General features: G+C 44.3%; 1 protein-coding gene across 2 annotated transcripts in view; it reads right to left on the reverse strand.

Annotated features, from left to right (window-relative positions):
- Positions 1-7,132, reverse strand: part of LOC147617943 (chorismate mutase 2-like) — a 53,448-nt gene extending 46,316 nt beyond the window's left edge. Inside the window, exons 1-2 of one of the 2 annotated variants that reach the window (XM_086776209.1) lie at positions 6,764-7,132; positions 6,460-6,679 (exon numbers count right to left, since the gene is read on the reverse strand). In XM_086776209.1, coding sequence (XP_086632335.1) covers positions 6,460-6,679; positions 6,764-6,984 — 441 coding nt within the window. In that variant the 5' untranslated portion in view covers positions 6,985-7,132. The remainder of the gene's footprint in view (positions 1-6,459; positions 6,680-6,763) is intronic. The other variant, XM_086776210.1, reaches the window with a different exon arrangement.
- Between the last annotated feature and the right edge of the window lie 9,331 nt (positions 7,133-16,463).

Raw genomic sequence — 16,463 nt, forward strand, 5'->3', positions numbered from 1 at the left:
ACTAAGCAGGCAAGTGAGACAGCAAAGTAATGGCCATATCTTCTGATGATATCTCCTTCCCAGCCTGGAGGACTTCCTGCTGAAGGGCCTGCAGCTTGTTAATGTGCTCCCGCATCGTCGACGACTTTGCAGGGTTCATAACCCGCATCTGCACTTCCAAGGAAATCCTCTTCATGGGTGATACCCTGTTATAAAGAGAAGCCAAGTGCTGCCATATCCCTCTGGCCAGCATCATATGCTTAACGTGATTGATTACTTGCGGTGTGCAGTTGAGGAAGATAAATGACCGGACCCCAGCGTTGACACGATCCCACATTTGTGTCTGTGCCTCGCGGTCCTTCGTCGTTGACAGTAACTCCCCTTCCTCTGCTTCCGACCGTGGAACCCCGATAACGATGAAATCAGCAAGGTCATATGACTCCAGCACAGACTCCATCATCACCTTCCAGATGCCGTAATTGTTCCCGTCCAACTGACAGTCCACTGGGAACGTGGGGAGAGTTGGGATCTTCACAAGCTTCTCAGCCATCTCTAACAAATCTGCCATCGCGGGGATGTAACTGAAAAGGGTGGGTGGGTGGGGAAAAAAACTTTAAACCTGCAAGTGGCTGTCCAGAAACTTAGCCCGCCTTCCTCTTGCTACTTCTCTCCCCGAATAGTCCCTAACAGTCCACCAATCAGCAACGTAACAATCCCCCTCTTGCTCAGAAAACTCCCAAGATCTTTCAAGAGCCTAGGGCTCTGATACCATGCCAAAATACGCAACGGAGATGATAACAAAATTTGAGACCACAAGAGCAAGTAGAGTGCAGAAAATAGACAGCACAAGAGAAGGAGAGAGATCCCGTAATGAAAACAAGATACAATGAGTGGGGGGCCATGGGGCCATTTTATATGGCCCCATATATGGGGTCGACCTGCAGTAGGAACAGCCGACGGGACATAAAATGCCCACGACCAGTGAAAATCAGCAATCGGCCAGCTTCTCAGAGTTGGCCCTCACACGTGTGGAGTCGGCCAGCAGCAGCAGAGAGAATCTGGGAGTGCCTGTGACCAGTCGGGCAGCATCTGGTACACCCGACAGGTCCTACACTGCCTCCCATACCTTGGAAAAATAGAAAAAAATAGGAAAAAATGGGGAAAAAATACTGGGAGTGAGGAAAAATGAGAAAACACCTATACAAGGCGAGCACACCCACAACAGAGGCCCTGGTGTCTGATAAAGACAGGAGATGACTTCTAACAGAAACATAGGCATAAATGCATAAAAGGGTGGGCAACCCACGTCAGAGGCCCAAGAAAAATAGGGAAAAAATAGGAGGGTGCCTGAGCATGAGAAGGGCACCCGTAGTGTCATCATTTGGCCATTTATACGGTTTTCCCAAGTTTCTCGTGCCCAAATGTGGCCAGTGTGTGGATCCGAGTGTTCTAGGTCCCAGTTCCGCACTTTCCGATGTGCCAGATTTGTGCCCGGAAATGCCAGCGATGTACATGTTCTATGACCGGGAGATTTGTCCATAAATCAAGTGCACATGCACATATGTTCACATGCTTGACATTGTTTTCGCATGACCTGTATTCATGTGTTTGCCTACTATGAATGTCCAGCACATATGTTCGCATGCTTGACATTGTTTTCGCATGACCTGTATTCATGTGTTTGCCTGCTATGAATGTCCAGTTCACGAGCCCAAGACGCCTACCCGTGAACCGTGCAAGTGCCTTGTATTCTGACGTGTTTCGTAGCATGTGAACAAGTGGTAAGTATGCCCGAAACCTTTGTTTATTTCATTGAAATGTAATGTTATAACCTTGGCAGGTTCACATTGGGAGTAAGTGAGTGGGCATTTAATAAAATGTGCTCGGGACCCAACCCGGTGTGCATCCACACCTTTCCACGTGAGGTAGCTGAGGGAGACCTCTCGGCCATACTCATTAGCCTCATGCTTGATATTTTGGAGAATGGTATACTATCTATTAGGGGCCGATGCTTCTCTCATGTTTCATGTTCCTTGTATTCCATGATGAGATTTCCATGGATAGTTTTGTATCACTCTAGTGAGATAGTTTTGATTTGTTCTATTTTTCCGTTGACGGGATATGCCATGGACATTGTTCCATCACTTTGGTCTCATAGGCCCATTGGGTCTTTAGTAAACTCTCTCTCTCTCTCTCTCTCTCTCTCTCTCTCATACACGGACCAGAGGCACAGTGGTAGAATACATTATGGGGTCTTTGGAGGCATCACAGCTTGTCACCTCATTCTCTATCCCACCTCGTCCTATTGGGGCAGATCATACATACTTGGCATTTTCACTAGCCGGATCACCGGTATCACCAGCCCCCCACATACCAACGCCATACACTACCATCTACTTCACACATGACATGGCAAACATATACACTCGCAGAGTAGAGGATGGGCTCCTACTCATGGATTCCCTGGCACCTATGGATACCATTACAGCCCAGCTGGCATCACTCCTACACACGACTGCATTACAGAGCTTCCCACATCGTGTCCACTCAGGAGAGCCTGCGAGATCTGGGACTATGCCCCACAACAGATGGTATGATGACGAGTGCAGAGCCCTATACTCACGGCTCCGCATACAGAGAGCCTTGGGAGCCATCACAGAGCAGGAGTCGAGGAGAGAGATGAGGAGACTTACTCGCCGCAAAAGGCGGGCCTTCGCAAAGATACAGGAGCTAGAGATCTTCCATTTCTTCATGAGTAGAGATAGCCCTATCTCATGGCGGCAGTTCAGAGAGCCCCGGACACCGACACCCATTGCAGACCCACAGACATGGCACACATATGCAGAGGGCCTACACCACGCCCCACAGCAGCCACCTATACCTCAGCCACAAGAGCCTTGACCTACCACAGCTAGCTTCTTTACCCACTCGATGGTAAAGGAAGCTATCCGCCGCCTACAGCATGGACGGGCCGCCGACCATATGGGCCTACAGGGTGAGCATCTCATATATGTAGTAGATTCTTTGGCTCCTTTTCTTGCACACCTGTTTAACAGGGCACTAGCAGAGGGTTTGCCTGCGGAGTGGACGATGCACACCATTGTGCCGATCCACAAAACAGGGAATATGCTCGATCCGAGCAACTACGGGACGGTTATGGTTGGCCACGTGTTGGCCAAACTCTATGGTGCAATGTTGGAGCAAGAGCTTAGCTTATATGCTGAGCGAGCAGGTTTACGCTCATCAAGGCAGGCAGGCTTCAGGAGAGCTTTCTCTACCACTGACCATGTATTCACTTTGAGATGTATGATTGATCAGGCCAGAGTGAGCAAGAGAAAGCTCTATTGCTGCTTTGTGGATTTCTGCAAGGCATTTGACACAGTACCACGAGAGAGGCTCTTTCAGCGCCTGCAGTTCTTGGCATACCAGCAGATATGACATGGGGCATCTATGCATTATATGAGCAGGTTTTTGGACGAGTCAGATGCCCAGGAGGTATGTCCAAGACTATTGCTAGCACCATTGGTGTGAGGCAAGGATGCCCACTTTCCCCCACGCTATTTGGGTTATACATTGATGAGGTGGCTGACTTCATTACACGGGGAGGCGGAGATGGAGTTGATCTAGCAGGTACCTCAGTACATATTATGCTTTATGCTGATGATATTGTATTAGTGTCTGAGTCTCCAGGAGGTCTACAGCAGCATCTACATGCACTCGATGATTTCTGCACACAGAGGGTCTTAATGTGAACCTTGGGAAAACCAAGGTTATGGTCTTTCATACATCGAGACGGGGCAGGAGTCAGCTAACATTCACTCTCGCAGGACGCCAGGTGGAGGTGGTGACATCATACGTGTACCTAGGGGTTACCTTCTCTACAGCAGCCACGCGCTTCACCATGGGTTCAGCAGCCAGAGCTAGATTGACACAGGGATATGCAGCATTGGCTATGCTAGAGAGACAGTGCCACCAGGCGCATTTTCAGGAGCCCCGGACGAAGGGGTGGCTATTTGACACATTAGTCACACCGGCACTGATGTATGGAGCAGCGGTATGAGCGCCAGGCCTTGCTACCCATTGGTGGACACAAATAGAGAGACCACAGGCCCTCATGATGGCACGCATGATACACAGCAAACCGTCAGTACCGCATGACATTATCCGAGCAGAGTTTGCTGCACCTCCTATGATGGTAGAGGCCATATTCCAGACTATATGCCTGCTAGACAGATTCAGAGAGATGCCACAGGACAGACTGTCATACAGAGCTTTTGTGGCATCTAGACAGCTGGCTGAGGCAGGAGACAGAGGATCATGGTATGCACAGGTCACACATTGGTTCTCACAGCATGGCCTAGACATGGATCATCTACCACCATTCCAGTATGACAGGGATGCACCACATATCCGTCTCTCTCATAGTGAGAGGAACAGAGTATTGAGACAAGACCTATGGCAGCTCTATACACGAGAGACATGGATATCGCCTACACAGCCTCTTCCACCAAAGATGCTATACTACAGAGATCACTTCATGAGTATCACTAATGATGGATTTATAGAGACGCCTAGATACATGGAGGGCTTTTTACCACACGGCTCCCGAGTGGCTATTGGTGAGCTTAGAGTTTCATCACATCGATTGGAGATTGAGACTGGCAGAGCAGCACGGATCCCCCGAGAGGAGAGGGTATGCAAATTGTGCAGAGAGGAGGTGGAGAGTGAGGAGCATTATGTATGCAGATGCAAAGCATATACAGCCATCACAGAGAGATATCCCATTTTGTTCAGAGAGCCACGTTCCCTACGCCAGATCTTTGAGGCAGCAGACCAGCGCATACTGGGGAGATTCATTCTAGACATACAGCGTCACAGAGAGACATCATTACAGGCTCAAACAGCTCCAGAGGGGGGACGACAGACACAGATTACTACATTTTTTCAGAGATCCATCCCACTCCCAACCCCTACACAGCAGGGAATTACTCTCCAGAGAGCAGAGACACTCAGAGCCCATAGGAGACAGAGGACACCTGGCTTTGGGACACCACGCCTATACCAGAGAGAGATGACAGAGATCAGAGCTCAGTTTCACAGAGAGGGTGCGGAGCAACTGGCTCGCTTCAGAGCAGACCCATGCATGTTCTTCAGGGAGCTGTGGACACCCCCTTCATTGATGTATACCATTTTATACCCCCCGTATGGTACAGGATGGAGCTAGCTAGGTTGCATATCATGATAGTATACTCCATGCATATAGCTTTGCATTCTCCAGTAGAGCTCCATCCCCTCCCCCCCCCCCTCATTGTACTTATTGCACACCCAAATTCAGCTTTTTTTTTAGTTCAGTACTTTTTCATTTTGTTGGGATGACAGAGGATACCCCACACAGGTACACTGATTTGTCTCATAGGCCGAGTTCGGTCTTTTGGAAGACGTTAATAAATCTTTCTTTCTTTCTCTCTCTCTCTCTCTCTCACGACCAGAACCACCAAAATTATGCTGATGAAGCCAACTACAGCCCATCAGTCATCTAGATCTAGACAGCCCTCCATGTGGCACCTTCAAATCCAAGAGAGATTCTCCAAAGACACTGGATGCCCCCCACCACCACCAAGGCAATGGATGTAGAGAGCTTGTATGAGGTCATAGATGCAGTCCCGACTAAGTGACTCCTCTCCTCTTTATTTGTATGGGCACTTGTATTTGAGCCCACATTGGTGTGCAAGAGTTGATTATATTTTTGCCAAACCATATGCATTAGAGCCCTAATGATAAGAACCTTAGACTTCAAGGTTTCACATGGAGGCTTCTTCACATAACAAGGAACTCACCATTTTCCATAATTCTTAACGACACTTTTTCTGTTTTGACTTGCCTTTTCCAAAAGCAGGACTAAATAATTGAGCTTCATTGCCATTAGAAATATATTAGGTCTCTCTCTCTAAGCCATCGGTTCCTCATAAGGTTGTACTAGCAAAGTTTGGGGCCCACTGGTCATAGACACCCTCTTTCAGACCATCACCTATATCCAGGGATCGCCTTGTGAGGCTGGCACTAGACTCTAGAGTCTTCTATGGAGTTACATCAATCCAAGCTTTATTGCAGGGCCATGTGCCCTTAACTTGTTATGGTATCCTAAAGTAGGTCCAAACTTTTCAACGTCTTAATTAATATCTAAACAATTCACAGTTGCAGAGGTAGCCGTCACGCCAGAGGTTGTGTGAAGCGTCATCATGTTTCCAAGTGATTGTGGGCTAAATTATACTTGTAAACTCAAGAGAAGATAAGCTAGAGGACTTCGGATGGAAACGTACATTTGAGATGAGAAAAAACCATGTAAATGGTGCAATTCTACGCCTGATATGCAGCTAACAGCATTGAAAAACCTGCATTGTGATCTTCTTTGCCAGATGACACTCGATAAGGATGTGAATGAGAAATTCTTCCTTGAGCATTAAAAGAGCGAATTCGCACCTTCGCGTGAAGGCTTTCGGTCTCTTTAAGCATGAATTCGACGAGGGAACCGACAAAGCCGGGGATGGCGAATCTGTTGGCATCATATGTGGGGCTGTTGAGCTTGTACTGGGCCCTTTCAATGAGGCTGAAGATGATGCTGTCCTCCTGCCGGATCAGAGAATCCCGGATGCTACCCAGGGTCAAGATATCGCTCTCGTCCACAACGCTGGCGCTTGGGCTGATTAATCACGCAAAGGACGATTATCTTCAAACTCTAGCACTTCACGGAAGCAAGCAAAAATCAGAGACACCATAGCCAGACCTTGATGCAGTGCCAAGACTGCCGACGCTGAAATTAGGCGGTTGTGAAGCTTTGGGAAGTATGGGGGCCCAACCTATGGCGGTGTAATGCTGCTTGAGACCAGCCATTGGCGGAGGGACTCTCGAAGACGAAGACGAAGACGAAGACAAAGACGAAGACGCTGGAGGGAAAGGTTTAGAGGAGGGCAGCACACAAGTGGAGATAAAGAACCTCAGAGCCATGAACAGCTAAAAAGGATGCTGACTAGGGGTGCGAACGCAGTACGAGGGTCATGGTGTCGGGTTGAAAAGCCAAGGACCTGTTGGTGGAGAAGACTTGAGCAAGGAGCGTAGAGTCACAAGTCATGACTTTACCAAAGCAAGAGAATCCTACTAAGTGTAATACTAAGGGAGTTTATACCCTTGAATGTGTATGTGTATGTGTATGTGTATGTGTTTGCGTGTAGATGTGTATGTACATGAGTGTATATGTGTATATGCATGTGTGTGTGCAAGTGCGTATTAATTGGGTGCTTTGGATCATATTTCTCTTATTAATGGGGTGCTTTGCACCTTATTAATTACTCTAAGGGCAAAACCTTAGATTCCAACCTTACACCTCCTTCCTACAAGCTCTCCCAACCTTGCATCCTCCTCTTGTACCCAAATGCCCATCCTCTTGTCTGCGAGCGCTGCTCCACTCACCTCCCCACAGCTTGCCTCAACCATGCAGCCAACCCCCTTCTTCCATCCACACACCTCAACCCCTGTTGTGGGCCTTTGCCCTCATCTACTACACATAAAGCATGAAAACTAAACCCTTTGCCCTCCCCTACTATAGGCCTCTGTCCTCCTCTGCTACGCATAAAGCATGAAAACTAGATCCTACGCCCTCCTCTACTACGCACAAAGAATGCCAATCTGTGCATTGCCTCTCGTCTCTATGCTTGCTACACAAAGAGCATAGGCCTCTCCACTAATTTCTAATGAGAACTGGAGAGAGAGAGAGAGAGACCTCTCACGAGAGAGAAAGTGGCACTTATCAAAGTTGCCAAAACATGCAGATTACATCAGATTTTTTCCTTGACTTGATCCTTGTGAGAAAAAGAATATTCATAAAAAAATTAATAGGTTGCCTCTCCACTAATTTCCTGTGTGTGTGTGTGAGTGAGAGAGAGAGAGAGAGAGGCACTTTTCCTAACTCGATCCTTGTGAGAAAAATAATATTCTTAGAAAATTAATAGGTTACACATTAAAAAACTTACTAGGCCACCTATTATGCACTCGTTTTAAGAGTTGGACCCTTATGGCGGTAGGAATACTCTTTTTTCCACCTTCACAAGTGCTTATAAGACTTTGTTGGACCCCTTTCTTCATGTGGGCCATGTATCTCTCTCTCTCTCATATATGGCTAGGGATTCCTTAGCACTGATGGCTCGAACACATCAAGTAGCAAGTCTACTGCTATCTTATAGACTTTCAAAAGGATTTAAACTCAATGCTTGGATTAGGACTTATTGGCCATCTACAAGTGCAACATTTTCCACATGAGATGATCTAGGGAGTGATTACATTATATGAGATTGTGAGCGGTAGGGTCTAGGCACCAAAAGGGCTTTCAAGAGAGATTCAAGGTCAAAAAATGTTGCTCACTCCCTGTGATGTTTTTTGGGCTATATATTAATGAGATCCCTAGCTTCATTGATTATGTGGGAGGCATAGGCTCATGACAAGTCCATACGATGATACCTATCCTCCTACAGTGCTTTGATGCTTTTTAAATCATATATTGATAAGATATATGGCTTCATTGATTGTGTGGGAGGCATATGCTCATGTGACTAGACCATACAATGATACCTATCCTCCTATATGCAAATAATATAGTCCTATCTGTGTAGTGCTACATAGTTTGCAAATCCAATGGGATACACTCTGCTGTCCCTGTCCTAATTTCAAGGCAATGTAACAACACCCTCAACAACTGGCCAATGACAACTCTTGTGGCATGGGTCATGTGTATGTAGAGGTAGCATGCTCTCTTAATGAGTCCATCTATAATGACCATCATAAGATGCTCTCTAAAAGATTTGCAACTATGAAGTCGGTTTTAACACTTTGATTAAGTCAACGAGGGTTTAAAAAAGTTAAAGGTCAACTCGGAAAGTAGATGCTAATGTTGCCAAAGATACAAGGATCAGCTTCAAGACACATGTGTGTAGCAAGATAAATAGCTTTGGCAAGATAATTAAGCACACAACATCTAGCTAATAGACATGCGCTTGAGACATCTAGCTAATAGACATGCGCTTGAGACAGGTACACACGATAAAAATATGCTAGTAAGAAGGCAAAATACAATGATCCAAGATGGATTACAAGTCTACATCGACTAAAGACAAGTTCTCAACAACCATAACCCAGCAACATGGCAAAAAGCCATTCTTACGCCCATGATGGCACTAGGGTATGCTCAATGATATGCCTAGGCCACAGTTGCTAATTTAGAAGCTAGGAGAATAAGGAGTTCTCAGATAGACTATAGAATAAGAGCATTTCAGGTAATGGATAATGGACAAGTATGAATGCTCGTAATTCAAATTCTATATAAGTCAAAATCACTAACTTAATACACTTTTTCATGCCATTTTCAATGCTTGTAACTCAAGTTCTATATGGGTCAAAATCTCTAACTCAATACACTTTTACTTTCCTTTTTCAACGTTGGGAGCTGTCTTGGCCTTTTTTTCTCTTATGTGTGTTTCTCACTACTCTCCTTATGGGTAATTCTCTCTTGGTATTTCTACTTAGTGTTGTTACCTTAGGGTGCTTACTACTTAGTTGGACTACTTAACCTCCTAATGGCTCGAATTGCACCGTTGTCACTCTCCTTCCATTAGGTATAGAGCAATGTATTAAAAAGAAGCTATGTGGGCTCTTTCCTCACACAACACTACCTTGTTCACTTATGCAAGGGAGAGTAGGGGATACAGAAAAAGATGAGGAGCTCTCTCACACAAGCATGTAAGTCATTCATTCTCTTAATTCACATGCACTACCTCACTATTAAGAGCTTGATACTTACAAGCACATGCACACCCAAAGAGAAGAGCCTCAACTTTGCATAATAGGAAATTGCTAACCCGATTATCATTAGGTGCACAAATGTCTCTCTTGGCACTTACAGCAACCACTACCCACATGATCGACTAATTTGAAAAGGTGGTGGGCTAGTAATGCCTAGGGCGACCTATTAGATATTTTCCTCTCTCTTCTAGCTATCACCTAGAAATGCTAGCACCATATTCAAAGGGGGGTGCCAACATAAGGATTCTACTTCCCTTGATCCTATGGTTTCACTTTCTTTCCTATTCCTACTCTAATGGGAATTTTTTGCTCAGGTTTTTGATGCATGTTTGATCAAAAACATGTGTGTGTGTGCCCATGTTCGTGTACATCAGCTTTACTCTTTTCCATTTAGAGTTGTCATGTTAGCATTGGGTTGGGTGTCGAGTTTTTTTGGATCTCAATGGACTCCTCTCAGGTGATCTTTTTTCTTAGTTCAACATCGAATGTCATCATTGTCTTTCTTGTCGATATTATTTGTGGATTTAGTTTCATAGGAGGCTAAGGTTTATTTTTTTTTAAATCATACATGAGAAGAAGCTTTGGGAAAAAAATTTAATTAGCTTTTAGAAGCTAAAGTTAGCTGAATTGGATTTGTATTAGAGGAGAATTGGGCTTGTATTGGAGGAGACGCATGGATATTGAAGATAACAGAGAAGGCTTTGTTTTATTTGTAAATAAGCCTTATGCTTTATTTGTAAAGAGAGGAGAATTGGGCTTGTATTGGAGGAGAAGCATGGATATTGAAGATAATAGAGAAGGCTTTGTTTTTTCCATCACAAACTTTGGAAAAGGCTTCATTTTTTTCTCCCATGTGTGTGTGTGCCCATATTCGTGTACATCGGCTTTACTCTTTTGCATGTAGAGTTGTCATGTTAGCATTGGATTGGGTGTCGAGTTTTTTTGGATACTCCTATCAAGTGATCTTTTTTCTTAGTTCAACATTGAATGTCATCATTGTCTTTCTTATCAATATTATTTGTGGATTTAGTTTCATAGAAGGCTAAGGTTTAGTTTTTTTTAAAATCATACATGAGAAGAAACTTTGGAAAAAAAATTTAATTAGCTTTTAGAAGCTAAAGTTAGCTGAATTGGGTTTGTATTGGAGGAGAATTGGGCTTGTATTGGAGGAGAAGCATGGATATTGAAGATAATAGAGAATGCTTTGTTTTATTTGTAAATAAGCCTTATGCTTTATTTGTAAAGAGAGGAGAATTGGGCTTGTATTGGAGGAGAAGCAACATCATCATCAGCAGCACTAAAAGGAGCAAGGCGTAGTAAGGAAAGGTGTTGAATGTTACCGTTGTTGTGATGTCGCCTGCGTTAGCATGCATTTTGTATGTGTCGCCTTGGCTAGTGGGAGAGCTATAGCTATTGCTTATGCATTGACTTGAATTTTAAATCAGGCCTGTAATGCACTTTTGGGCATGGTGTTCACAGTGTGGTTTGGGCTGTTTTGTTAGTGCCCATTCAGTGTGGCTTGGTGGTTGGTTGGCCATAGCTGTGTGTTTAGGGGTTTTCATGGTCGTTTCTGGTAGCAGTTGTCTAGCGATAATTCCTTTGTTGTTGCGAACTTTGTGAGCTTCTCTTGGACTTGGTAGACATCCGCACAATCGTTTTACTTTTTAAAAATCTATTATTAAAATCACTTTTTTTTCAAGAAGTCTAAAAGGACAAAAGCCTCCAAAAATCCATATCTCGAAAATCCAAAAATCCTCTCGTGAGTGGATTTTAAAGCACTTTTTTTTCAAGAAGTCCAAAAAGACAAAAGCCTTGTCTATATCCAGAAAATCCAAGAATCCTCTCGAGACGTTTTTTTTAAGGAATTTAAATCCAAGAATCCTCTCGAGAGGTTTTTTTTTTAGGAATTTAAATCCACAATGCCAACCTTTTCTTTGAAGTGTGCCCATGCATGCTTAGTACTCTTGCGTGCAGGCTTCTTATCTCTCCTCTGTGTGTGTGTGTGGGGGGGGCTACGATACGCTTTGAATGCTTGCAGGCCCAAAGGACGAGATAATTACACGTGGATGCTTTTATTGTGGGTAAGCCTGGAGATGTGCAGGCAGATTGTTATAAGAAGCAGGCTGACATGCAAAATAGGAAATTGCAGCAAAACAACTATGCATCCTCGAGCAGAAACAATGACGATAATGAAAGGTTGTTTGTTATGTAGCATGTCGTTAATGCCATGTCTGAAAATGTTGAAGCAACACATAAAGATGATGTATGGTACGTTGATTCAGGTGCTTCAAACCACATGACAAATCATGGGGAGTGGTTCAAGGAGATGAAAAACCTTGAAAGACCAGGTTTTGTGGAAACAGGGGATGACACTGCTCATCCAATTGCCCATGTTGGAGATGTGCCATTGTCTATGCAAGATGGTAAAGTGAAGTACCTTGCAGATGTACTTCATGTTCCAAACATAACAAAGAATCTGGTTTTAGTTGGCTAGATGATTGAGCAGGGTTTGCAGGTTCGATTTAATCCTGATGGTTGTTACGTTGAAGACTTTAAAGACAAGTGCAGGTTGGTTGCAAAAGGCAACAGAGTGGGCAGAATGCTTACATTGAATGTAAACATGCCTGAAGTGAGTGCTGTGATGTTTGCAAATGGTTCAGGAATTGTTGCACAGACACAGACATTTGGCATAAAAGAATTGGACATGTGAATGTGCAGAGAATGAAGTCTATGCAAACTAAAGGAATTATGACAGGGCTGCCAAAGTTTAAAGTTAAAGGTATGCAGAAAATATGCGAAGCATGTTAATTTGGAAAGCAAACAAAGCATGTATTTCCATGTGACAGAAATGTGACTAGAAATGTACTAGATGTTGTGTGCAATCAGACGTATGGGGTCCTAGGAAGACCATGTCTATGGGAGGCTGCAGGTATTATGTGACATTTATTGATGACCACACAAGAAAAGTGTGGGTATACTTCATGAAGGAGAAGAGTGAGGTGTTCACTCATTTTAAGAATTTCAGAGTTATGGTTGAAAAGCAAATAGGGAAATATGTAAAGTGCCTAAGGTCACATGGAGGGGGAGAGTACTTCTCCAATGAGTTCTCTCATTTTTTGAAGAAGAATGGTATTCAGAGACAGTTTACATGCAGATACACTTTGCAGCAAAATGGAGTTGCTAAGCGAAAAAACAGGCACATTGCTGAGATTGCGCGAGCATTGATGGGAGAGAAGAATATGCCGCATAGCTATTGGGCTGAGACTGTTTTTACAGCAGTTTACATCATAAACAGGACTCCAACTGCAGCCATACATGATGTAACTCTAGAGGAGAGGTTTACTGGCAGAAAACCTGATTCGTCTCATCTGAAAGTCTTTGGATGCATTGCATATGTGCATGTGCCAGATGAGCTGAGAACTAAGCTGGATCCAAAAGTTGAAAAATGTGTGTTTATTGGGTATTCCCTTGAGCAAAAGGGATACAAGTGTTAGAACCCTGCTACACGTGAGTTGAGGGTAAGCAAGGATGTTGTTTTTGATGAGATGAGTAGGTATGCTGCTGAAAAAGAAACTATTGGGGTTGATGTGAGTGGAAATGTGGTTGCACAGAATGCAAGTCAGTAATCACAGTCTTTGAGTGGACCAGGAGAGTCCTCATCTAGTGGTTCAGTTGATAGACCATGGAGTGGCAGGCTGCGTCATAATACCAGTCTTGCAAATGTGATTAGTACATCACATAAAGGCAAAGAGAAAGTGATTGAGCCCCTTAGTATGCCTGACATTTTTGCAGGGCATTCTCATGTTGATGGAGAGTCTAGTGACTCAGAGATGAGCCTTGATGAGGAGCTTGGGATATGAGAACACCTGGTGTAAAGAAGGCTATGGAAGCCATGAATGCAAAGCTACGAAGATTTAGGAGAGTGAAGAATCCTGTGCAGAGGTTTACCTATGATGGTTATGTGGCACATCACTATGCATACATGGCAAAAGTTGTGCAAGTTGTAGAGCCCACATGCATCGATGAGGCTGTTGGAAATGTGTGTTAAGAGAAAGCTATGGATGAGGAGATGGATGCACTATATGGAAATGAGACTTGGGATTTTGTGCAATTGCCTAAAGGCAAGATTGGATGCAAGTGGGTGTACAAAGTGGATGCAAGTGGGTGTACAAAGTAAAACATAACAGTGATGGAAGCATACCAATGATGGAAGCATAAGCAAGTACAAGGCTAGATTGGTAGCCAAAGGATATAAGCAGACATATGGCATTGATTATGAGGAAACTTTCAGCCCAGTTGCCAAGATGGCAACAGTGAGAGTTGTGATAGCAATGGCTGCGTCAAAGCAATGGTTTTTACATTAGATGGATGTAAAGAATGCATTCTTGCATGGGGATTTACAGGAAGAGGTGTATATGTTACAACCACCTGGTTATGAGGATGTGAGTCACCCTGAGCATGTTTGGAGGTTGAAGAAAGCCTTGTATAGCTTAAAACAAGCACCAAGAGCATGGTCTGACAAGATTTTTGAATATATTGTCACTATTGGCTTTCATGTAGCCAATGCAGATTTCTCGATGTATGTGAGACACAGTGATAGAGGGGTTGTGCTTGTTATCATCTATGTAGATGACTTGATCATTACGGGGGACCATGATGCAGAGATCTTTGATGTAAAGATATTGGTTAGACATTTTGAGGTGAAGGATTTAGGGGAGCTCAGATATTTCTTGGGCATTGAGGTGATTAGGACACCACATGGTATTGGATTACTGCAGAGACAGTATTGGACATGTTGTCTAAGTATGGTATGACAGGTTGTAAGCCTATCTCAGTGCCATTGGATCAGAATGGGAAGTTGAGTGCAGATTCAGGAGAGATTTTGGAGGATCCTACTATGTATAGGCGCATAGTAGGAAGCTTGATCTACATGACGATCACCAGGCCAGATTTGAGCTATGCTGTTGGGTTGGTGAGTCAGTTTATGCAGGTTTCTCGGAAGTCACATTTGGATGCATTGAGACGCATACTGAGGTATGTGAGGTCTACTTTGCATTGTGGACTATTTTATGAAACTGCGAGACAGAGATATGTGTCCATGGGTACACAGATGCTGATTGGGCTGGTAGTATCTTAGATAGAAGATCTACTAGCGGCTTCATGTTTTCTTTGGGGAGTGCTGTTGTGACTTGGAGCAGCAAGAAGCAGCCTCCTACAATTGCCAGTACAGACGTTGAGTACAGAGGTGCTGCTATGGCAGCATGTGAGGTAGCTTGGTTGAGAAAGCTACTTTGGGTCTATCAGTGGATAGACAAGTTGTCATTTTTTGTGACAACATTAGCAGTATACAATTGGCTAGGTTTCCAGTTTTTCATGCTCGCACGAAGCATATAGAGGTCCACTACCATTTTGTCAGAGAGAAGGTTTTGGCAGCAGAAGACATTGACCTTGTTTATGTCAGCACATAGGATCAGGTCGCTAACATCTTCACCAAAGCATTGGGTACAGAGAAGCTACGCAGATTCAAGGCTTCGCTTGGTGTACATGAGATGGAGTTGAGCTCGAGGGGGGGAGTGTTGAGATATCGAGCTCATCTAGTGAGGCGGTAGACACTGATGACCCGCCTGGGGGATAGGCCCCACATTTACACCACTGGCATGGTTGGTGAGATCATGGGTGATATGTGGCCAGTGGATGACAGGCTGTGTGACAGCCATTCTAGAGACTGGCATAGTTATAGTGCCAGCTCATTTAGTTGGGTTCACACTATAGAGAACCCTAGTATGTATTTGGTTGAGTACCTTTTCATGTGTGTACTCTTATCTTTGTATATGGTGTGCTGAGTGTTGTGTGAAGAAGAAGAAGATTTTCAGCCTCTCACCTTGTGTGTCCTCTTTTAGGGTTTTGTGAGTGTGTGTGCTTGCAAGAGCTCAAGCTCTCTTCTCCCCTGCATCTTTTCACCTTAGTGGCCCTTGGACCCCTATGTGTAATGGTGGATCTTTATGGAGGCTCGTGCTCATGGTCTTAGTTCCTCCTTCGAGGATCACTTTCCATACCTTGTGTGATCAAAGCTTGGGGACACCTCAAGCCTACCCTCTTTGACTATAGATGAGGAGAGATTCTCCCATTTTAATGAGAGCTTGGGTATAGCTCAAGTTTCAACCTCTTCAATTATAGATGGGGAGAGATTTCGGTAGCCTTTAATCTGGTAGGACTACCCTTTTTAACTATAGATGAGGAGAGACTCTGATAGCCTTTAATCTAGAACCCCCTCTTTAGAATGTCAAGTGGAAACAATAGATGAGGAGAGACTCTAATAGACTTTAATCTTGAATCCCCTCTTTAGGATATCAAGTGGCAACAACCCCGTGGGCCCTTGCTCCCACTCGTGGTCCTCTTAGCATTATTCCTAGTCATTGGGGAGAGTGGACCAACTTAGAAGACTTCCCCCCAGAGATAGAGGACATATGCCTCATAGGATTTGCCAGGTAAGACCATATTACCCGTACCATTAACTTAGCCATACCCGATACCCGCTCGTAGGCCCTCCTCTAGGATCCCCAATATTGGATCGAAACCTTCACTTGTTAAATGATATTCCCCTTGCCATCGACTCAACCATACCCCCCATCTGT

Source organism: Cibotium barometz, chromosome 36, assembly GCF_041138505.1.
Source record: "Cibotium barometz isolate CiBa-2024 chromosome 36, ASM4113850v1, whole genome shotgun sequence".
NCBI lineage: Eukaryota > Viridiplantae > Streptophyta > Polypodiopsida > Cyatheales > Cibotiaceae > Cibotium > Cibotium barometz.